Raw genomic sequence first — 25867 nt, 5'->3', positions numbered from 1 at the left:
AAAGTAGAGGAAGATGGGCACAGATGTTAGCTCAGGGCCAGTCTTCCTCATCAAAGAGAGGAAGATTGGCAGCAGTTAGCTCAGGGCTAATCCTCCTCCTCAAAAAAAAAAAAAAACTATTAATAAAGTATAAGAAAATATATTCTACTTACCAACGAGGAGCCAAACAACATTGGAATTGTGTTCTGTAAGAAAATCTTCTAATTGAGTGATACTAGGAACAATACTCTCATTCTTCCTTTGATCCATTACTGAAGTTCTTCCAAAATAGCATCTAAAGGCCTAAAAGAGTTCAAAGGTTAAATTTAGAATCAGAGATTTATTAAACTGAAGGGAAATCATGTAAGGGGAAAAAAAGATAAATTTCATAAATGTGAAAGTTTATTAAATCACAGTTTGGTTCCTTCAATGATAAGAATGCAAAAAAAAAACCCAACAACAAATTGTCCACATTTCTATATAAAATATAAGAATGCATCATTTTTAATGTCCTCATTTCACTATTCTAAGTAAGAGAAGAGACTCAGGTTCAGTGACTATGCTCCGGCTCAAAGTAAGAGGGACATGATTATTCTTAAATCTAATCACAGATATTTATCTCCACAATAAGGAGGAGTAAGTATTAATCATCTACACTAGACATATTCATCTAGACTTGTCCCAAAAGCTGCCCCTTAATATTATATTTATATATTAAGCTATATTAATCCTTCTTAGCCTCCATCAGCTGTGTATTCCCCATTATTCCATGGAGAAACAATCCTCCCTGTCTGGATTCACTCCGGGTAGAGTCTGGACAGCACACAGGTCTCCTGCTATCAGATGCTCAGGATGTTACAAAATACTGTCAAATTGTGACCAGACATGTGAAGAACACATGTATATGTATATGTGTGTGTGTGCACGTGTGCAAGATGAGTATGAATATTCTATGTACTCAGAATGAGTAAAAAGTGAGGAATAAAAGTTATTTTATAATCTAAGAATCAAGAAAATTATCCCTCTGGGGACCAGTCCCATGGCACAATGGTTACGTTCACACACCCCGCTTCAGCAGCCTGGGGTTCAGCAGTTTGGATCCTGGGCGTGGACTTCCACACCACTCATCAAGATATGCTGTGATGGCATCCCATATACAAAACAGAGGAAGACTGGCAAAGATGTTAGCTCAGGGACAATCTCCTCAAGCAAAAAAGAGGAAGATTGGCAACAGATGTTAGCTCAGGGCCAATCTTCTTCACCAACAAAAAGAAAAAGAAAATTATCCCTCTGATAATACAATATTAACATGACTAACCCAATCTACCTACAACAAAATTATCTTATGATAAATAGGAAAAAGGACGAAAGCTAGATTTAATCACAAAGAGAGCTACACAGTTGATAATCCTTTAAGATCAAATAGTATAGGTGATTTTTACAGAAAACTAAAAAAACAAATTATAAAACAAGAAGAATGTGTGAGGACAACCTTCTAGTTGAAATTCAGTATAACTGACTTGTCAAATTCCTAAAAATGTTTTCGGTTTACTCACCACAAATCCTATGTTCAAAGATCAAAAACAAGTTTGAAAATTGGGTGAGATAACACTGGCAGACACAATCTACAACAGATTACAATGTTTCATATTTCCACGCTGTTGAAATCTAAATAATTTAGAAGCAAATTCTAAGTATGATTTATAGGCAAATTAAACATCTCTTCTAAAAATATGAAGAGCTCAATTACAAAAGGTGTATTATTAACAGTGATATGAAAACCTAAGGGCAAACAGCTAAAGAAAATTGTTTTCATGTTTTCATTTTTCAATAACCCTTCTACGGTTTAGAAAGATGTTCAATAAGCCTTCCATGGTTTAGAAAGAGTAAAAAATGTTCTCACACTGAAGAGATCGGTGGTAGCTGGAGGCAGGGGGTGGAGAAAACCAGTGAAGGGGGTCAAAAGACACAAGCTTCCAGTTATAAGAAAAATAAGCCCTGGGGATGTAATGTACAGCATGTGACTGTAGTTAACAATACTGTACCCTATATATGAAAGTTGCCAAGAGAGTCCATTTTAAAAGTTCTCACCACAAGAAAAAAAATTCCAACTATGAGGTGATGAATGTTATCTAAACTTATTGTGGTTATCATTTTGCAACACATACATATATCAAATCATTATGTTGTACACCCTAAACTAACACAATGTTATATGTCAATTATATCTGAATAGAAGTGGAAAAAAATGTTCTCATATTTTTCAGCTTTGAAAAATCTGTCAACCAGCAACTTAAAATTTGGGGGCCAACTTTACAATATGAGCTTTCTCTATCTTCCTTTTTTGGTTTTTTAAAATAAAATTTTTAAAAAGGAGAAACTTTGAAAAGACCTATAATCTAAAACCAAATATTCACATATTATAGAATGGTTTACATATTATACAACAACACCCATACCTATTCCACTATACTTATTTTTACCACCTTACAGATCTATCACCAGCACGCCACTGAGGATGAAGAGATCACCCACTGACTCCTAGGGGGTGTTCCATGAGGGATGTGTCCCAGCATTCAGGTCCCCACATAAAGGAAGGATCTGTTTTGAATTAAATCCAAGGGGAAGTGATCTATCCACCAAAGGATCGGGAGTCCTCATCCAAAATCACCAGCACCACCATGGTAACAACCCATAGCCAAAAAGAATGTAGAAAAGAGGGTGTTCAAGTAGCAAAGACAGAAAGCTGCAGTATCATACAGTTTTAACCAACATTTTCCAATTATTAGTTAATGCAAAACCTTTAAGAGAAATCAACAGATAAAGGCTCGACAGTTAAAAGAACATATTTTGAGCAAGCACAGAAATAAAGGCTAAGACTTAACAAAGGCCCTAAAGTAAGAAGTGGACATTCTGGTGTGAACAAAGTGAGTCAAAGCAACGCTGACACAGAGAAGCCAGACTGAACTGGGGCTATATGCTTAGCCACATTATTTAAGTGGTACACTGCCAATTCCTTAATGGAGAGGACTGCAGACTGATAATAAGAACCTACTGCATAATATTCATGCAGAAATGATGGAATAAAAAAGGAATTCGTTGTTTCCTCTTCCCTGCCTGAACAGTTTAGTCTAAAAGCCATAAGGTGAAGTAGAGTAAGGCAGGCATCTGCACAGGGGAAGAGAGAAAAGGAGTCTCAGTGGCCTAGAGTGGGATGTCAGAGCCCAATAAGGGTAAATTAAGTGTCCTTCTGTGAGGTAAAGAGGCTTATGGAAGAGCAGCAGTATTTCAAGGTATCAAAGCTATAACGTGACGACGAGGTCATACTTGCAGGGAAGATGTCAGGCGCAGGATGCTGGAGCCTGAGTAGAAGGAAGAGGGCATCCCTGGTAGGAGCAGCAGTCCAGCTCAAGGTGTGGGAGCCTAAGCAGAGCGAGAAGAGCATGTGCCCAGGGAGACTGCCTGGTGCAGAGCATCAGAACCGAAAAGGCAGGCATCAGACCCCAAAGAGATAAGCAGGGCTTGCATGCAGGATGGCAATCTGGAATAGTGTGTTGATGTGGGAGCAGGATAAGGAGGGAAAACACCTGGGAGACAGCCCACGCTGGGTACGGGGGAGGGATTCATCAAGTGAGTAAATATATTAAGGATAATGGGAGCCAAGTTTCTCACTGTTGGAGAACATATAAAGGAAGAAAATTAGAATCAACCCTGTGGTGTTGGATAAGAACCAGAGGCGTGGTTTTCAATATAAAAGGATGTAGAAATAAATATAGCGGTAAATGCATTTATGTGTGTGTATGTATACGCTTATGTTCATTAACAGGTCCTGAGTGTAGTAACATCCTAAAAAGATGAGCAAAGAACTTTGCTTCTAAAAACCATTTTCTATTAAGAGGAAACAAGGCACCTTGAAGAAATGGCTGATTCCACAGCAGGAAACTACAGCAGGAAAGTCAAGATGAGCCTTGTTTTCCAGAAAGGAAAGAAGTGTTCAAAGAACCATGGGAACATGTCAAAGGGTCACAGAAATCAGCTTGAAGAGGCTCCCATTGGCAAAATCTAGGACAACTGAAGCATCAAAATAAATAACAGCAACGGATTACAATCCATTTAATAAAAAGGAATCTGGGGTCGACCCAGTGGCGCAGCGGTTAAGTTCAGACGTTCCGTTTCTTGGCGGCCCGGGTTTCACCGGTTCGGATCCCGGGTGTGGACATGGCACCCCTTGGCAAAAAAGCCATGCTGTGGAAGGCATCCCACACATAAAGTAGAGGAAGATGGGCATGGATGTTAGCTCAGGACCAGTCTTCCTCAGCAAAAAGAGGAGGATTGGCTGTAGTTAGCTCAGGGCTAATCTTCCTCAAAAGTAAATAAATAAATAAATAAATAAAAAGGAATCTATGAGTCCATACCAAAATAAATAATTAAATTTTGATGAGCAACAGGATGCTCAGATCATCTCAAAATAACTCCTCCCAAATAATCATTAATGACAAAGGGGAAAAGAGGAACTTTCAAAAGGCTGGCAGTTAATAAGTGATAAAAGTAAACACCATCAACACTGGGGTAAATCAAAATTGTGCACCTCTTAACAGAAGAGAAGCTCACTTCTGTGATATTCCTGCCAAAGATGCATAACCTGAACCTAATCTATCTTGCCTCTTTCTCCTGATGGATTATGACCAATAGGGATTTTATTCATCTTTATATCCACAATACCAGTGATGGTGCCTTGAACACAGACATTGTTTTCAAGTACTGTATCATTTTAAATGGTATTTTTATCTATTACACAAGAAAATAACATTGATCTACTATTTTAAGACATGCTCTCTCAATATTTTCGTGATTCATCTATATTCTCTTCATTCTTCCTGAAATCCTTAGTATTCATTTCCCAACTACTGTCGACATGAGAAAAGAAATTGTGGCAATTACTATTTTAGTGACATACAAAGAAAAGCATGAAAATGTGAAACAGTTTAATCAAACACAGCACAAACCAGAGATTTATCAAAGTTCCTAATTTATCACCACTACCACCATTTTAAGAAACAGCTTTACAAAAAATATTACTTTTCAAAATGAATTACCTGTAAAATCTTTTATTTTTTTTATGGAGGTAACACTGGTTTATAACATTACACAAATTTCAGATGTACATAATTATATCTCAATTTCCATGTAGACTACATCACATTCACCACCCAAAGCCTAGCTACCATCCATCACCACACACATGTGCCCTATCACCCCTTTCTCCCTTCTCCCTCCCCTTTTCCCTCTGGTAACCACCAATCTAATCTCTGTATCTATGTGTGTGTTTGTTGTTATCTTTATCTTCTACTTACAAGTGAAATCATATGGTATGTGATCTTCTCTATCTGACTTATTTCACTTAGCATAATACCCTCAAGCTCCATCCATAGTGTCACAAATGGCAAGATTTCATCTTCTTGTATGGTTGAGGAGTATTCCATCGTGTATATATATATCCTCTTTATGTATTCATCCATTGATGGGCATTTAGGTTGTTTCCAAGTCTTGGCTATTGTGAATAATGCTGCAATGAACATAAGGCTACAAATATCTTTTCACATTCATGCTTTCATGTTCTTTGGATAAATACCCAGAAATGGAGTAGCTGGATCATATGGTAGTTCTATTCTTAATTTTTTGAGGAATCTCCATACTGTTTTCCACAGTGTCTGCATCAGTTTACATTCCCAACAGCAGTGTATAAGTTTCCCTTTCCTCCACATCCTCTCCAACACTTGCTATTCTTTGTCTTGTTAATTATAGCCATTCTGATGGGTGTTAGGTGATATCTCATTGCAGTTTTGATTTGCATTTCCCTAATAATTAATAATGTTGAACATCTTTTCATGTGCTTGTTGGCTATCTGTATATCTTCCTTGGAAAAATGTCTGTTCAGATCCTCTGCCCATTTTTTAATTGAGTTGTTTGTTTTGTTGTTGTTGAGTTGTATGAGCTCTTTACATATTTTGAATATTAACCCCTTATCAGATATATGGTTTGCAGATATCTTCTCCCAGTTGGTAGGTAGTCTTTTTGTCTTGTGGATGGTTTCTTTTGTTGTGCAGTAACTTTTTAGTTTGATGTAGTCCCTTTTGTTTATTTTTTGTTTCCCTTGCCTGGTGAGACATGGTATTCAAAAAGATACTGCTAAGACAGATGTCAAAGAGCATACCGCCTATGTTTTCTTCTAGGAATTTTATGGTTTCAGGTCTTACTTTCAAGTCTGTAATCCATTCTGAGTTAATTTTTGTGTATGGTGTAAGATAACGGTCTACTTTCATTCTTTTGCATGTGGCTGCCCAGTTTTCCAAACACAATTTATTGAAGTGACTTTCCTTTCTCCATTGTATGTTCTTGGCTCCCTTGTCAAAAACTAGCTGTCCATAGATGTGTGGGTTTATTGCTAGGCTCTTGATTCTGTTCCATTGATCTGCGCATCTGTTTTTGTGCCAGTACCATGCTGTTTTGGTTACCATTGCTTTGTAGTATATTTTGAAATCAGGGAGTGTGACACTTCCAGCTTTGTTCTTTTTTCTCAGAGTTGCTTTAGCTATCTGAGGTCTTTTGTTGTTCCTAAACTCTTTTCAAATACTTCATTTAAACTAGTATATTTTTCTCCCATTGGCATAAAGGAAATAAAACTATCTAACATCGAATACCTCTATCTACAGACTTTTAGATAGAATTCCAAATCTTTATTTGGTCCTTCAAAAATGAAGGCCACCCTACAAATCAATACAAAAAATACAAATAATCTGACAGAAAAATGAGTAAAATATATAAACCAACAATTCACAGAGAAAGATAATCAATATCACTATCAATTGAGGACAATCACCAATTACCACCCACTAGCCACATAAGTGAAAAATAGAAAGATTGCAAACAACTATACTGGCAAAAGTATGCAAAAATGGACACTCTTACACAGTTCATGGGAGTAAAGTGCCTCTGAGAAGAACAATTTACCAGATAGTATAAAACCGCACATGCTCTGACTTAGACGTTTCAGTTCTAGGAGTCTATTTCTCAGAAATACTCAGGCACAGAGGTTTTTTCAAGGACAATCACTGCAGCATTATATGTCATACTCGGAAATTGGAAAAAAACGTCAATAGGAAAATAGTTAAATAAATTATGGTGCACTCTTACTATGAAATAATATGCAGCCTTCTTAAGAGAATGAGATAGCTCTCTAGGGATGATATAGAGAAAGGTCCAGGACATATGTAATGTTAGCAGGGAAAAAGCAAGTTGAGAAACAAGATGTACAGTATTTCACTTATGTTTTAAAAAAGACTATCCGTTATGTATATTACATATATACACCATATACACACACACCATATATGGACATAGACACAGACATGTACATATATGGTGCATGTGTATATATGTATATACTTTTTTTAAGCTGCAAAAACAGCAAAGCCATGAGTGGTCACCTCTAGGGAGAGCAGTGAGAAGACACTTGAGGGGAAGGAGAAGCAGCAGTGAAGCGGGACTTTCACTTGTACTCTTGATACTTAGGCACTGTTTAAATGTTTCACAATTGGCATGTGATATTAATACTTCCATAATTTAAAAAGAAAAAGGGGGAGTGGTGGCTAGAAGACAGGATATTACGGGTGGGAAAGGAGCTTTTCTTGCCCAAGCACACATCTCTTGGCCTCTCATAATTATGGCCAAGGAACAGGTGTTTACCAAACCAAAAATACCAACCTGGTCATCTGTCATTCTACTATCAAATCTTCCTTCTTACCATTCTTAAATGCTTGTCTTTTTTAAAAATTAAAATGCAGGGGCTGGCCCGGTGCCGCAGCGGTTAAGTTCGCAGGCTCCGCTTCTCAGCGGCCTGGGGTTCGCCGGTTCGCATATGGCACCGCTTGGCAAAAGTCATGGTGTGGTAGGCGCCCCACATATAAAGTAGAGGAAGATGGGAATGGATGTTAGCTCAGGGCCAGTCTTCCTCAGCAAAAAGAGGAGGATTGGCAGTAGTTAGCTCAGGGCTAATCTTCCTCCAAAAAAAAAAAAAATTAAAATGCAAACACCAAGCAACATCAAACTCAAAGCTTTCATCTCAACATCAGAAAGATCAGTTAATATCTCGGCAAGAATTATTTGACAGCCCTGAGTGTAAGAATGGAAGGAGGAACCGCTATTCTGTTCTAGAAATGGGAGGCAGGTAAGCTACAAACAAGGAAGGAGGTAAGAACACTAAAAGGAAAGAGACTGGGGGAAGGGAGAAAGAGGAGTCACTTATCAAAAAAAAAAAACCCAACCAACAGTAGAATCAAAAAGTCCTGCTTCCAACTGTACTGTTCCAGAAGTAAAACATTATATGGATTAAGGGCAAGGACTTTGTACTGGATCACCTGGGTTCAAACACCCATTCTGACACTATAGTGTTACAGCTGGGTGACCATGGGCAAGTTACCTATCCTCTCTGTGCTCTATTTCTTCATCTGTAAAATGAGGACACTAACACCTCATAGAGTTGTATAGTGAAAGTTGATGAGTTCATATGTATAAAGAATTTAGAATAGCACCTGACACACTGTAGATAATATACTGTATAAATGTCTACTACTGGCAACCAATGTTTTGCCCATTACTGCTGGCATTCACCTCTACACATGAAGACTGCTCATTTTGAACACCTGTAACACCACACTGAGGGCCACTTTCTGACTGCAGGATACACGCTCAGCTTGTACTCGGGGAAAGCCCGAAGTGCCAGAGAGTAATGTCAATTATTTGTTACTAGCCCTATCGAATCTGAGGACAGTTTTCTTTCACAAGAAAAATGATCCTGTGCTTTAAAAGAGAACGTGAAATGATATAATTTAAAGCACAAAGTATTTAGTAAAATATTTAAGTTTTTTTAAATCTTGCTTTAATTCAGAGCATATACATGTGTGGGAACTGGGTTTTGACAGAAACAGGAATATTTCCTTTACCTGAACAGGAAGAACAGAGGAAAGGATGGGCCTAGTGACAGGGAGCTTTGGTGGTGGAAAAATGAGCGAATCCCAGGGCTTCCACATATTTTTAAAATATGTGTCAAGTTCATATTCGTTTAAAATCTCTTCTATTTCACTCCTTTTTTTTCTTATTCCTCACAGTTTCCTGTTTCTAATATCATTACCTTCTACAGTTCCTTTTCCTCTTCTGTTTTTCTTAATTTTTAATTAGTGTTTCTAACAGCTGGCAGAAGGATGGCCCTAGAGTGGTAGCTGAAAGGAAATATGGGGAGAGAGCCTCCATCACCACAGCTTACCCCAAAGCGCACCACCCTCCACCCCACCTCAGAGAAGGGGAGTGGGAGGAACTGGGAGATCTGAGCACCTGCCCACAGGTCCGCAAGAAAACCTCCCTGCACTGTTAATCCTCTCCCATGGCTACATCGCTCCTCTAAAACAGGTATCACCCCACAAGTGGACACAGAATTCCAGAAATAAGGTTTGCCTATATCAGGCTGAAACTGGAAGATGTCGATATAACATTACCTATGACATGGGAAGGCCTAGCTATGAAGAGCCATAGCTTACTCTGAACTTTCATGGGAAAGTATCATTTGATTTTGATTATTTGCAGCAACATAGTAAGACAGTTCATGATAATGTAGGTCTATCTTTTTGTTTATTCATTCAAAAAATATGTATTGAGCATAAAAATTCTACTATACAGCTAAGGAATTCTGAGAATTAAGTGTAAGATTTGGAATATTTAGAATAATCTTTAGTAGAATGTCTGACAATATAGAAAATGCTGGGGCCAGCCTGGCGGAGCAGCAATTAAGTTCACATGCTCCGCTTGGCAGCCAAGGGTCTGCCGGTTCGGATCCAGGTGCAGACCTACACACCGCTTATCAAGCCATGCTGTGCCAGGCGTCCCACATAAAATAGAGGAAGATGGGCACAGATGTCAGCTCAGGGCCAGTCTTCCTCAGCAAAAAGAGGGAAGACTGGTGGAAGATGTTAGCTCAGGGCTAATCTTCCTCAAAAAAAAAAAAGCATCCTCTATCATTAAAATACAACAGCGATAAAAAATAATTTAAAAAAAAAAAAGGATGGAGCAATCTCCTCCTTTAAAAAAAAAAAAAAAATATATATATATATATAGGGGGCCGCCCTGTGGCCGAGTAGTTAAGTTCATGCGCTCTGCTTCAGCGGCTCAGGGTTTCAGTGGTTCGGATCCTGGGCACGGATATGGCACCGCTCATCAGGCCACGCTGAGGCGGCATCCCACATGCCACAATTAGAAGGATCCACAACTAAAATATGCAACTATGTACTGGGGATTTGGTGAGAAAAAGCAGGAAAAAAAAAAAGAAGATGATTGGCAACAGCTGTTAGCCCAGGTGCCAATCTTTAAAAAAAAAAAAACAAAATATATATATATAATGCTAAATAAACGCAGTTTGAATGACCACCCACATCTTAGCAGTTATCACATCATATTGTGACTGTCAGTTTGGAAGTATGTCTCCCCATTAGACAGCTGCTCTTAAAGAATGGGTTTGCCCTGTTCATTTGAGTGTGTCATATCCATCAAAGTTCCTAGTATACAGTAGTCTCTCAATAAACACCTGTTTCAGAAAAGAATGAAATAAATGCATCATCATAAAAAGTACATAATTATGAGCTATTGCCAAAGATAAGCAAGTATTTCCAATGTATTCAGGGCCAAAGAGACTCCTAAATGATCTTCTTTACCCTCAAGAAAATTTGATTTTCACTTGCTTGAATTTAAGAAAGGATATTCAACATTTTAATAACCCAATTCCAAATGCAACAAAAATCAGAGACAAAGTTTAATCATACTCAAATTCCTCATGCAACAATGAAGTCACAATGCTCTGTATATAGGTGTTCACATGTCTTCAGATCGTTATATTAAAGTTCTCTGGACTCGATCACAGTTCCTTTTCTATAAAAGAAACTACATGGATTTAAAGAGTTGGAAAATAAATCAACTTTATAGCTTTCCCTTGAACTTCATTAACATTCATATCCTCTTCATCATCAAGACTGAACACCTATTAGCACATAGCAGCATTCTGTTTACCAGAAATTCTGTGAAGTATGCACTCTGTACACGTGCTGCAGTGCTTACCCATAGGCCAAAATTTTTGGATCTGCATTAACTGTTACAGAATAGAGACTTATCAAAAACTTTTCAGCTGTTTGGTTTCTACACATACGTAACAAATTATCTCGAGATGCTTGTAGGGTTCCCAATTCCAAAGTTATTTATGTCCTCCTTAACAATTAAGATGCCAGGTAACTGATCCAAAGATCTCAGTAAATATCAATACAAAGAAACTGCCTGGATGGACTGCTTATCTTTCCTATGGCATAATGACATCCCCAAACAAAGTAAAACACAAAACAGATCAGAACAACATTTTTGTCCAAAATGAAGTTTCAACAGCATTTAATTCATTTGAACTGTTTCCACAATGGCTCAAGCAGTCTGAGCACTCACCAATCTAAAGGTAGATGTCCTAAAACAGATGACTTTCTGATGCTCCTTCCAACTCTGATGCTACTCAAATAAAACATACAAAATAGAGAAGTACTTACTGCAACTGAACATCTCACATAAAGGAAAACCATAAACTTTTACATTTAAGATGGTATTGGAATGTATAAAAAGGTTGCTATTACTTGTTGAGCATATAGTAATTTGAGGAACCCTCTCTGCCTAAAAAATTTTACCCATCAGGATACAAGGCCTAAAAGTCCACCATCCCTTCCTTTAAATAGAGCACTAACCAATATTCTCTCTTAAAATGTAAAGATATCTTTTTTTTTTTTAAAGATTGGCAGCTGAGCTAACATCTGTTGCCAATCTTTTTTTTTTTTCTTTCTTCTTCTTCTTCTCCCCAAAGCCCCCCAGTACATAGTTGTATATATTCTAGTTGCAGGTCCTTCTAGTTGTGCTATGTGGGACACCACCTTATCATGGCTTGATGAGTGGCGGTAGGTCCGCACCCAGGATCCGAACCAGTGAAACCCTGGGCCATGGAAGCAGAGTGCGTGAACTTAACTACTCAGCCACAGGGCCAGCCCCTAAAGATATCTTTAAAGTATCTCAATAACAGCTACCATTAATTATTACCATGTGTTATTAGTGTAAATTAATTCATTTGATTACTTTTCTCATTAACAAGCAGGACCCAGGAATATAACAAAAGGCCCAAGATTTCTGAAGATGGAGAAAATCTTAAAGAGGAGATGGTGAGCAACAAAAGCAAACTTAGTTTCCTTAACAATTTTGGCGATGGTCAGCAGCTTTGCATGCGTAAATAAAAATTATATAATGTCCTATTCTGTTCATTTAAACAAACAAAATAAACAATTATCCTCCAGTGCTTTACAAGAAACACATTTTAACAGTGATAGCTAAATCATCATTAACGTTCTTTAAAAAAAATCACTTCAACAAAAGGAGAAAGTTAAAAAACAATAAAATGCACAGCAGTAAACAATGACTAAAATGTGTCTCATTCATTACAAATATAAGAGAATATATATATAACTAAATATCAGAATTTTATAACGAAAAGAAATTAGTTGGCATAAATAACAACCAAGAATGTATTAAGTTAATACAAATAACATAGTTCTACAAACACCAGTGAGGAGGATTCTTAGAAGCAGATCAAATACCAACGTACACAGTCACCAGGCAACTATTACTGATGGAATATTCAGATATGGGGACTGATGATTCAAATAGTATAAATCAGCAAACTAAACAATGTAAAGTACTTTCCAACATCATAATCTATGCTACCCAAATGGTTCTTCATGTTATAAATGGAAGAATCTGTAACATCTAAGAAGTCATATCATCCAACAAAAATGTTGCACTTTAGCAAAGCTCACTTTCATAGCCAGAAATTTATGCTGGTTCACCTAAACACTTATTGAAAGTGGGAAAAAAAAATCTCTTAAAAGCCATAGAAAACATATCTATTAATAGGGTAAAAAGAACTAACTTCAAATCTAGAAGAAACCATGATTTTTAAATATTACCCACCTTGAATCATCCCCCAGAACTAATTACTATCTTCAGCATATTCCTTAATATGGTCAGCGATACAAAGAGGGCAACAGAAATTCCCATGAGTGAAAGGTTTAATCTTCCCACTTCTACATCCCATAAATTGATTGGTTGTGGGGTTTGTTTGGTTTTTGCTTTTTGTACCGGTTGGTGAACATACTCTACAAGTTTCTTTTAATTCTTTTAATCACGAATTCAATATATCACTTCCATTTTGATTAAAAATACACCAGGAGGCATAACACTAAAAAGTTAGCATCAACAAAGTAAAATTATAAAGATTTCTTGTAATAAAATTATTTCCATTTTCCTGTCCAGCCCTTAAGTTTCTCTCTAGCATCTGCCTTCAGTCACTTCGTTCAGAAACCACCACCTAATACATATTCAAACTACCCACCCAAAAAAATAGGGTCTTTGGATATGGGGGAGAGGGAGAAAGACACTGGCCGTGTGTTTACCAACATTCTCATCATATCAAGTCCAAAAAAATATTTTTTTATTAGCATGTTGCTATGCAGACGGCCCAACAGATCCATTTAATAGCCAATTCCTGTGAGCTGAGAAAATTGCTACAATAGAAATTGAACTTTTATGTAAGAGTAACCAAAAAAAGGCTACTTCAAGGAGTTTTATGGAGATAAGACCTATAGGATACTACTGGTGACATCTGACACAATATTTTAAATGGATATGGAGCTGAATAGAAACAAACTTTACGTATACATAAAAAGTGACAAAGTACAATAAGGTCAATACTCTAATGTTTAGACTCTAAACATTTTGGTCAGTGTTACCTGACTTTTGAAATGTTCATTCCATGGTATTAACTCATTAAAATGATTAAATGATAAACGGTATCATTAAAAAGATAAAACATAGCTACCACAACAATGGCTAACATTTATTCACTGCTTGCCATGTGTCAGGCACTGCTCTAAACACTTTAAATGTATCATCAGAAATAACAACTATTTACAATTCCCCATTTTACAGATGAGAAAACTGTGGCAGTGAGAAGCTGAGCACAAACACCGCTAAGACATGGCTGACCTGGGATTTGAACCTAGGCTTTAGAGTCTGTGTTACAGTGCCTCTCACAGCATTTGTGTTGACAGAAATCAGTCAGTAATTATCTCTTAGTCCTGTTTCCTTACTACAAAAAATGAGTTCCTTCCTCCCAGCTCTAAATTCTAGTTTAGGAGCTAATATGAATGTTAGAATTTTGGTATTAAAAAATTCATATTTTGCCCACTATGGCATTTTCTCCTAAAATGATCCTCCCTAAGGCAAAGGTCAGTAATCACTTTTTTTAAATAACCACAAGAGGTAACAGATCAAGATATTGAGCTTAATTAGCAGCAAAGACGGCCAAACTGTAAAGTGAGCTAAATCTGACTGAACCACCTCTGCACTTGTTTGCACTTCTCTCTCACCTGGTCATAAGGCCTACGTCTACATATTTTCAAAAAGTTTATTTGCCCCTAAAGAAATTGACAATTGATAGAAGATGTGTGGTAGTTTTAAAATAGGTCCAAAATTTCTTTGTATTCCTCTCTTCAAGAGGTGGAGTTTAATTAATTCTCCTCCCAAGTGTGGGCTGGACTTAGTGATTCAGTTCTAAATGAATATGGCAGAAACAGTGGCATGTGACTAGGTCAAAAATGGCATCACAGCTTCCTCCTTGTTCTCTCATTTGGCTCATCTGATCCAGAGGAAGCCAGCTGCCTTGTTAGGACACTTAGAAGCCCTAGAGAGGTCCATGTGGCAAGGATTTGAGGCCTCCAGCCAACAGCCATGTACATGAGCCAGCATGAAAGCAAATCTCCCAGGCCCCAGTTGAGTCTCCAGATGACTGAAGTCCCAGCTAAGATCTTGGCTGCAACCTCATGAGAGACCCTAAGCCAGAAGCAACCAGTCTAGTCCTTCCCAAACACCCGACCCACAGAAACTCTGAGATAATAAACATCTTAAGCTATTAAGTTTTTGGATAATTTGTGACTCAGCAGTAGATAACTAATACAAAGTATGAGAACGGAAATTTTGTGAGACATCTGCAAGGTATCTCTACCCTAATGGTTCACACTTGTCATCTTAAGCTAAACCCTTGCTCCACTCTCCCCCTCCCTTCCAAAAGATCAGAAGTCAGCAACACCACACTGCTCAGGAGTCAGAAATCACATGAGTGAACCATTTCCTCTTTCTGTCATAAGTGGGAGTGTCTAGCAAGGACTCTGTGAAGCAACCTCCACCCTGCCTCTGACAAATTTATCTGTAGCCATAATCATCACCACCTCCTTCACTCCTGTCTCAAGAGAGGTCTATCTAAAGTCCCCTTAACCTGCATCCTTGTATTCCATCCCTTCCAGCTTGGTCAGCGACCTTGCTTCACCAACTATTCTCTCTCATTCATCTTTATCTTCAAGAAATAAAGAGTGTAAATGCAGTCATATCACTCACACCTTTAAAAACCAAAAATTCTCTCTCAAACTCCTATCTCTAGCCATCCCTTCTCTATTTCATTTAAAACCAAACTTTGTGAAAGAGTAAATGACATTGGCTATTTCAATTTCCTTTTCTCTTAGCCAGCGTGAACTGGATCCACCTTTATAATTGCTCTTGCTCAGGGCAACAATTTCTTAATTGATGTCCAGTGGATACTTTTGTTGTCTTGATTTTATTTGATGTCTCAAAGATGCTTAATACTCATTCCTTTTCTCCAAACTCAGTTCTTCCACCGACTTCTGTGATTCTCTTGATTTTCTCCTACTTCCCTGCCCACTTCTTCATCTTCTTTGATGTGTGTTTTTCTTCCACCTTATCCTTAAATGTTAGGGCTCTCCATCCTCATTTTTCTTCTATAACTTACATTTTCTCCCTGACTGATCTCATCCATTCCTGTTGCTTTTAACTAACATCTATAAACTGAGACTCCAAAATGTACATCTCAAGCTGGGTCTTCTTAACTCAGATCCATACATACCAGAGCCTAACAATATTTCTTAGAAGTCACAGATGCTTCGTATATAAAAGCCCCAAACTGAATTCATTTCCAACCACGTTTCTCAATCTACTGCTCTTCCTATACTCTCTCAGTAAATGGCCCCAGAATCCACTCAGTTTCTCAAGCCAGATAGCAGATAATTCATTTTCTTTATCCTGCCAATATTAACAAACATTAATTATGTGCATAAACATGATAGTGGCTAGAAATTATTCTGACTCCACTTTCCCTCAAGCCCACTAAATCCTATCTATTCTATCTCCTTTGCCTCTATCTAATTCATCTCCATCCCTTAATTCCCACTTGCACTGCTTTACGTCTGGTTCTCATTTGCCACCTAGATTATTACAATAGCCTCTAACTGATCACCAGGCTTCCAATATCATCTCTCTCCAATTCATCATCCAGACTGCTGCCTATCTGACTATGTCACTTCTATTTGTCATATATAAGTTCCTTGAAATTTTCTCAAATTAAAGAGTCAACTTTCTTAAATTCCCATGAAATTCTGGCATTAACTATTTTTAACATGAAAAGCAGTGTGCTAAAGTGAAATCTTTAAGAATCCTAGCTTCCCACTGTATCTTAAAGTAACACTAGAAGAGTACTTCCCTTTATTAACTAAAATAATATGAAAAATTTATTATAAATACTAATATTCATTTATGGGTAGTGCTGTTTCCCTAGTCTTATAAACCAAAAATATCCTTGCATATAAAATCAAGAAAATGTATGGGTTCGCAACAATATTGCCTTCTATACAGAAAATTCACTACTCTAGTACTTCCAGGGACATGACGACCACTACTCTACCACTAGAAGCCTGAAATAATGTCTGACATATGGTACTCAATCAATATTTATGAAATGAATTAAATGTTTCTTAATCATGTTTTCTATTCTCCATAGAACTCACAGTAAAAAATATATACTTTTCGTTCTCATTTATACTCATTCATAGAGTTCAATCATACACAGTATTGTATGACGAACAAACCAAAAGTCAACTAATTTTCTTCATTTCCTTTCAAAACCCTGTATAACACAGGCAGATTAATGAGCAAGCAAAAAAGAGAAAAGACAAGTTGACACTTGATAGAGAATCAAACCAAACCCTCCACTAGCCTTCTCCTGCCAACACACAAGCTATGCACATGACCCAACTGTCAGTCAGATATCAATAGTTCAAAAGTTAGGCAAGATTGGCAAGTCACATTATAAACCACTACCACCCCCACCCCCATTCCTTCACCATTTAAGCAGATTAAACCACAACTGAAGCAAAAAGTCAGATTTCCTCTATCTGAGCTTTAACTGGAAATTAGATTTTTTAAAAACTTAGCCAAAATATTTACCCAAGTTTTTTTCCCAGAGTCTGCAACGTTCTGTTTTTCCTTCTCTTTATCTTCAGAAGGCCCATCTGCAGTGTTTCATCTTAACAAACCTGAAAAGAATATAATTTTAACCAATTATACAAGACATTCTGGCTTTATCAGCAGTTTCACCATTTCAGATTAAACGATTTGATTACACAAGCTCTCACACGCAGGGACACACACACAAAGAAAGTCTTCAATGTTAGTCCAATATTACATTTCCTTCTTTGAAGTTTCCAAAAAAGAAATACTCCTAAATCTAGACTAAGAGCACAATTTCCAAACTACAGCCTTCCAAAGGTTTCAAAACCACTGTACTTATGGAAAGATCATGATTTAGGTAGTCAAAGAGTTCTAGAGATCAAATCCCACCTTTAAAACATATTAGAAAGGTAGCCTTTAAAAAATTGCTCTCTCAAACTGTTAGATCCTTGCTGGCAAGAATGGTGCCTCAGTTTCCTTTCTATTCCCAGCACCTGGCACACTGTTTATAAATGAAAATCACCTTGCAAACTCTTAGGATGCTTAGGAGATGGTAAGGCATGCTGATTAAGGGACTGTAAACTGAAGTCAGATTACCTGGTTTAAATCACAGCTCTGACTTTGGATAAGTTGTTTTTTAGGACTGTGGGCTTTAGTTCTCATCTATAAAATGACAAATAATAATAGACCTTACATGATAGGATTGCTACGATGATTAAATGAGATAATATAATCACACAAAGTCTGTACCACTCAATAGTTATATAAGACAAATATTCTGGTTAATTAATCTATTTTTACACTTCATATATCTGGCTGACTTAGAATAAATCAGCCTCATTGCTATGCACAGAGTGAAAGCAGCAACATGAAACCAGTTGTAACTTACACGCTTGGACAGTTACAAAACCTTGATTTCCTTACAGAGGAAAGTTACAAGAACTCTTTCCCTTTAACAAGCGTCCCTAACTTTCTACTGTCAAAACTAAGGCCAAAAGGGCGACGAGAAGGGGGGTGACGACGAAAATTCTGCAGAAGGAAAATCAACTTCCCTTCACCTTCTTTTAGCCAAAAGATGTTTCCGCTGAAATGTACACTTCCATAGTGTGGACTCAGCAAATACCAATACAGAATACAAAACACACCACGCCTGGGGAGGAAACGGGGGTTCTAAGGCTCCACCGCCCTTGGTCAATCGACCCTGTGCCAAGCGGTATGGGGTCTCCCGCAGGCGGGTGCTGCTAGCAAGGCTGAAGCCTGAGCTTGCAGGTGCACTATCCTTCCCGCGGAGTCCACACACTAGCAAGTAGGCGCCGCCCACTCGCCTTAACACTACGGCGGGGCCCGCTCCTGCACCCGAGCCCCCAGCTATCTGTCAGGGCCCTTCCAGACCTTCCCACTGACCTCCGACACCCGCTCTACTGGTCCCCGGGCTGCAGGTAAGGATGGCAAAAGGATAAGAGATGAGTCGACGGCGCAGCAGGCACCTGTGACGAAGCCAAACCTCCCCGACTCCGACTCCGCTGAGGTCCAGAGATGCTGGGCAAAGTGCTGCCCACTCCGACACGTCCGCTTACCTGAACGAGCACCACTGCTGCCCGGAACCACTCACGCCTCTCTCCACTGGATGCCGAGGGCCTTGGGCGGCGGCGGCGGCGGCGGCGGCGGCAGCAGCAGCAGCGCCGAGCCGGACACTGCCTGCAGGCCTCTGCCCGGGCCCACACCCTCTCGCCCCGCCGCCCCGGCCCGCCGCCCGAGGTCTGAACCTCCCAGACCCGGCCACTGACACCCAGAGGAGTGGAGGACTATGGCAGGGGTCCGAACTGGGGTCGGGCTGCACTGCGGCTGCGTCAACTGGTAACGTCACACGTCACGGCGCCGGCGCCTCGAGGCACGCCACGCGAGCCCCGCCCAGGAGTCGTCGGTGCCCCGCCCTCCCGGGCTAGGGGGCGGAGCCTGGGCCGTGAGGCGGCGGTCAGGGGCGGAGTTGAAGAAATCACCTTGCTCTCCACCCAAAAGGAATGTTAACGAATGGTCTTCCGGAGGCCGAGAGAGAGATAAGCAGAGGTAGGAATAGACCACTAACAGAAAGGAGAATCAGACTGGTGCTATGATGTGAAATGAATCTGCTCGGAATAGAGAGCAGTAGTTTTATGACCCTGTCAATAAAGGGGACTTGATTGTGTGAAATGCTGCCGCGCTGAATCTCTCAAAGTGTTATTGCTATATTAGTGAAAAGTGCTTTGATGCTCACCATTTTTTTTCTCTTTCTGCTTTTTGTCCCCAAATCCCCCGAGTACATAGTTGTATATATTTTAGTTGTGGATCCTTCTAGTTGTGGCAGGTGGATTGCCGCCTCAGCGTGGCCTGATGAGTGGTGCCATGTCTGCGCCTAGGATCCGGAGCAAGGAAACCCTGGGGTGCTAAAGCGGAGCTCTGCTCCAACTTAACCACTCAGCAACCGGGCTGCCCCCATGCTCACCATTTTTAGAGAGAGGCTCTTCATATTATTTAGCAGGTGAACCCAAGCAAACGACTTTCTGAAATTAGAGACTTATCACAAGTATTTTGCACTTGTTATGTGCAAATCGTAACAGAGAAAAGTGGGAAACAGTCTTAGCTCTGTGGAAGCTTTCTGATTACTTGGGGCAGATGTGGGATATGCCCATAAGACAACTAACTAGCAGTGCAAACAGTAATATACTAGCGGTAACAAACCGTGTTAAGCATGGGCCAGGCACTGTTCTAAGCACTTTACATTTATTGATTCATTTAAGCCTCCCAAAACCCTGTGAGGTAAATACTCTTACTATCCCCATTTATTTCCGTTTCACAAATTAAAAACTAAGGTACAGAAGGTTAAATAACTTGCCAAACTGGAGAGCGGAGGATGTTAGCTCAGGGCTAATCTTCCTCAAATAAAAATTTAAAAAACAAAACAAACAAACAAAAAGACAATGACATTACAGCAGTATATTTTCTGTATTTTAATGTATAAAGAAATTTAATGCCACCAAATTCAACAGGTTAAAATTATTTTGAATGCTTAGTTTGTTTTATTTTACTATCACGACTTCTTAAAATCACAGTTTCTTTATGTGCAAACTTGAGTATTCCTCAAGTTTTAATACACTTTTAATAACACCAAGATACCAAGTCTGAAGTCAATTCTTACACCAAAAATATCAGTAACATCAATAAGTCCATGGAAACAAAAAAAATTTGTTTGTTTGGTTCCTATATTATTTCCCAATATATCTGCTAACTGAAATTATTTCTTTCATTTCATATCCCTAGCCAACACAGGGCACAATTCGTGCTTCTATCATATCACAAGTGCCACAGGAGCCCCCAACACTAAAACAAATAAACCAATGAAATTTAAGTCAAATATATTTTAGGAAAGCCACAACTACCCACTTTAAAGCTAACAAAAAAGTGAGAGGAGCTGAACCTGTATTTTCAGTGAGTAAGTTTGTACATGTTTTGATATACTAGAAAAACCCAGTTATCTAATAATGATTTGAACTTTAAAATAACAAACATATGGGGCCAGCCCAGCTGCATAGTGATTAAGTTCGCAGGCTCCGCTTTGGTGGCCCAGGGTTCATCAGTTTGGATCCCAGTCGCAGACCTATGCACTGCTTATCCAGTCATGCTGTGGCAGGCAGCCCACATACAAAATAGAGGAAAGTGGGCACAGATGTTAGCTCAGGGACAATCTTCCTCAGCAAGAAGAGGAGGATTGGCGGCGGATGTTAGCTCAGGGCTAATCTTCCTCAAAAAAACCAAAACACAAAAACTTATAGGGGCCAGCCTGGTGGCGCAGCGGTTATGCGCACATGCTCCACTTCAGTGGCCCAGAGTTTGCCGGTTCGGATCTTGGGTGCAGATATGGCACCGCTTGGCAAGCCATGCTGTGGTAGGAGTCCCACATATAAAGTAGAGGAGGATGGGCACGGATGTTAGCTCAGGGCCAGTCTTCCTCAGCAAAAAGAGGAGGATTGGCAGGATTGGCAGCAGTTAGCTCAGGGCTAATCTTCCTCAAAAAAAAAAATTGATAACAGTATCAAAAATGGTTTGGGGAACAGACACCCTCTTACCTTGCTGATGGGCATGAATTGTGTTAGCTTCAGTGGAAAGCAATACAGCAATCTTTTTAAAACTTTAAGTGCTCATATCTTTTGACTCAGCAATTCCACTTCTAGAAATGAGTTATACAGATATCTTCACCATGACCAAAATGTATCACTACATTGTTCATTAAAGTAAAAGATTGCTAAAACCTGAAATGATCAGTTCTGGACGACTAGTTAAAAAATTATGGAACATCTGTAGAGCAATGAAAAACTGTGATAGCTATAAATGCACTCATATAAGATGATCTACAACTTATATTATAAAAAAGTTGAAGAGCAAAAAATATATGTGTATGTGTGAAAAGTAACTAATAAGTAAATAGGCCAAAACCAATAAGTTGATTTTTAAAAACATACTGGTCAAAAGACTGAATTGGGCCAAAGTTAAAACTTCCAGTTAGGGGGCTGGCCCCGTGGCCAAGTGGTTAAGTTCGAGCGCTCCACTTCGGTGGCCCAGGGTTTCACCGGTTGGGATCCTGGGCACGGACATGGCACTGCTCATCAGGCCACACTGAGGCAGCGTCCCACATAGCTCAACTAGAAGGACCTTCAACTAGAATATACAACTACGTCCTGGGGGGCTTTTGGGACAAGAAGAAGAAAAAAAACAACAAAGAAGATTGGCAACAGATGTTAGCTCAAGCGCCAATCTTTAAAAAAAAAATTTCCAGTTAATGGTACATAGTGTAAAATAACATGTGTATGCACATTCATTTTATATGTATATATATATATGCTTTTAGGATAGGTTATTTATGGAAAGATGCTAAAGGAACTGGAACAGACTATCATTGGGAAGGGAACTAACTGGGTGTACCTGGCCCAGGATGAGTTTGGAGAAAAATTTCCCTTTCACTGTATATTGTTTTTATAACGTCTGAGGTTTGTAATGTGTGCACGTGTTACCTCTTCTAAAGTAAAATAAAATGTTTTAATGAAGTATAACTATCTTTTTCTTTGGGTCTCCCATCAATTTACACTTTCTCCCTCCAAACCTAAGATGAATTTACCCTTGTATTAGTTTGCTAAGGCTGCCATAACAAAATGCCACAGACTGCGTGGCTTAACCAATACAAATTCATTTTCTAACAGTTCTGGAGACAAGGGGTCCGAAATCAAGGTGCCAGAAGATTTAGTTTCCCTGAGACCTCTGTCCTTGGCTTGCATGTGACCACCTACTGGCTGTGTCCTCACATGGTCCTTTCTCTGTGCAAGTATGACCCTGGTGTCTCTTCATGTACCCTAATCTCCTCTTCTTACAAGGACACCAGTCAGGTTGGCTTATGGCCCAGTTTAACAGCCTCATTTTAACTTAATTACCTCTTTATAGGCCCTGTCTCTAAATACTGTCACATTCTGAGGTACCAGGGGTTAAAGCTTCAACATAAGTATTTTGAAGGGACACAATTCGGCCCACGACACTTGACAAATATGATCTTTTCCTAAAACCAGTCTCATTTTTCTTCTTCTACAATTCTTTGAAACATATACTCCACATACCTTATTTTAAAATTCTTGCTACTTTTGTATTTTATCTTGTTCATTTATCTTATCATTCTTTTTAAAATAAAGCTTAAAAAATTTTCATAAGTTATCATTTGATCTTGTGTGTGTTCCAAAAAAGGCTGAAGGGTGGAGATTTTTCCCTCACCCCTTAGTATTGGTCAAGTCTGTTCTCAGCATATATGCTGGCCTAAGCAACAACATGTTCTCTCTCTAAAACTCCTTCCCTTGCCTTTGTAGCTAGTCTTTCTGCAATTCGTTAATCATCTATCACCGTATCTCCATTCCTCAGGTCACAACATGAAAAATTATTTCAAAGTCTCCTTTATTTTGATTTTTCGTGTCTCTATTTTTCTTCTTTACTTAAGTCAAGAAATATCAAATCTCTGGCATGCCAGACACTGGCCTAGGCCCTAGATATGCAGAAATAATCAAAGTAGACATGGCTCCTGCCCTTGAGGAGCTTATAGTCAGTAGTAAAGATAGACAATAAACGAAAAGTTAAATTCTAATCTATCATTGCAGTCTAATGATTCCTGTTTATGATATTTTTTCCTCCTCTAGCCCACATTAAGTTCAAATTTTTTTGATTATGATAGAAAACTAATGTAAATTGGTGTAAGTAAAGGTAATCTACTGACCCTCATAAGCTTTAAACATCAGAAGTAGATTGGCTTCAGGCCAGGCATGAGGCTTGTTAAAAAGAAACAAGCCCACAATGAAGTCACTTAGCCTAAGCCCCACTGACACTTAATGCCTAGCCTAAACCTTGCGGTTTCAGCCTTTCTCAGGAGTGGAATTTCAAACCAATCAGTCTGGAATTTCCTGATGACACTAGTGAGGTAAGCTGCCTGACGAAATCCCCTGCCTTGCCCTAAGGAAAGGTGACCTTGCCTGAAATTAATCACTCTTTTAATTTCTTTGTCTCACCCTCTTTCTGCCTATAAAAACCTCCCATTTCATACAGCTCCTTAGAGCTCCTATCTGTTTGCTAGATGGGATGCTGCCCCATTCACGAATTGCTGAATGAAGCCAATTATATCTTTAAATTTATTCCGTTGAAGCTTTGTTCTTTAACAGGCTCTAAGCCATATCTATATCTTCAGGACCAGGCTTGGCTATGTCTCTTGGCAAAGCCGTTCACTTCGTTGGCTTCCAGCTCATGTTTCCCATGGGAACAAGACAATGGCAGAGCTCCAGGTCCTACACCCTCCCCATTTTTTGATTTGGCAAGAAAGAGGAAGAGTCTTTTCACAGCCAAAGTCTCCTTGTGTCTCATTGACTGTTCTTGGGTCCCATACTCATCCATAATAGCAATGGGGACTGCAGTAATGTTGACTAGTGTAGGCCTTGGTCATGCACTCCACAACCCAGAATCAGCTAGTCCCAACTTTGTCCTACCATCAGTTTACCAATAAAGACATATCACAATGTTTTCCAATTTTTCTGTTTCTAAATACTACTAGATTTAAAATCCTCTAGGGAAGGAACTATCTTATAGAGTTTTGTATTCAGGCCTAGCATGTATCTGCCATAAGGTAAACATTCAATAAATGTTATTAAATAAATAAAGGAAGGAATAATTAGTTTCAGAAACAGAAAATCTGTGTAAAAACAAACATGTCAAACAGTATTTAAAAATCAATAAATGTCACACTCTTCATTTGAACGTGAAACACCACATACTTTATATCAGAATTTCCATTTACTGAACAATACTTTAAAAATAAAGTTACCACTGTCTAGTGCTTTTGCTTATTGACTATACTTCTCAATTTGAAATATGATACAATAATTCAACACCTCTTGTGTTTAAGGACCTTAGACTTTCTGCTAACACTACATATTCAAATTTTCAGGTGATATTATCATAAAAATTTTTATAGTTAATACATATTGAGCATTTAGTGTGTGCCAATATATTTTCCCCAAGAACTTTATACATATCAATTCATTTGCTTCTCATAAGAAGATATGGCACTGTAAAATCAGGATAGCATAGAGTTGAAAGTAGATGTCTTTCAAACAAACATGTGACTAGGAGCCAGTGTTTCATTTTAATATATATTAATTCGTCTGGTTCAGATTAAATCTCTCCTAATCTAGAAAGATAGAATATAAAAAGCAGTGCAAAACAAATATATAAATATGCCTTGATATTTAGCTGTTGAACAAGGGGTTTACAAATGAAGGCTTAAGTAGAAAATGTTACAGTGGTACAGTCAAATTATTATGAAATCCAAAGTGCAGACATTGTATCAAGAAAAATTTATCAAAATAGCCAAAGCCATCTTAAGAAAGAACAAAGCTGAAGGTGAAGGTATCACGCTCCCTGATTTCAAACTATATGACAAAGCTATTATAATCAAAACTGTATGGTACTGGCACAAAAACAGACACAGATCAATAGAGAGCCCAGAAATAAACCCACACTTATATGGTAAATTAATCTACAACAAAGGAGGCAAGAATATACAACAGGGAAATGACAGTCTCTTCAATAAATGGTGTTGGGAAAACTGGACAGCTACACGCAAAAGAATGAAACTGGACTGCTTTTTTACATCACATGCAAAAATAAACTCCAGTGGATTAAAGACTTAAATGTAAGACCTGAAACCGTAAATTTCCTGGAAGAAAGCACAGACAGTGAGCTCTTTGACATCAGTCTTAACAACATTTTTTTTAATCTATCTCCTTAGGCAAAGGCAACAAAAGCAAAAATAAACAAATGGTACTACACCAAATTAAAAAGCCTTTGCCCAGTAAAG

At 38.6% G+C, this 25867-nt stretch overlaps 1 protein-coding gene across 9 annotated transcripts in view; it reads right to left on the bottom strand.

Moving 5' to 3' along the window:
• The window catches only part of BLTP1 (bridge-like lipid transfer protein family member 1), a 192940-nt gene extending 173650 nt beyond the window's left edge, over positions 1–19290 (bottom strand). For all 9 annotated transcript variants that reach the window (XM_046657183.1, XM_046657189.1, XM_046657187.1 and 6 more), the window contains exons 1-3: positions 19032–19290; positions 17452–17540; positions 153–282 (exon numbers count right to left, since the gene is read on the bottom strand). In XM_046657183.1, the coding sequence (XP_046513139.1) occupies positions 153–249 (97 nt within the window). In that variant the 5' untranslated portion in view covers positions 250–282; positions 17452–17540; positions 19032–19290. The remainder of the gene's footprint in view (positions 1–152; positions 283–17451; positions 17541–19031) is intronic.
• Positions 19291–25867: the final 6577 nt, after the last annotated feature.

This window comes from Equus quagga, chromosome 3 (assembly GCF_021613505.1).
Source record: "Equus quagga isolate Etosha38 chromosome 3, UCLA_HA_Equagga_1.0, whole genome shotgun sequence".
NCBI classification, from domain to species: Eukaryota; Metazoa; Chordata; class Mammalia; order Perissodactyla; family Equidae; genus Equus; species Equus quagga.
Note: the sequence above shows the minus strand (reverse complement) of the source record. Positions and strands in the feature narration are given on the sequence as shown.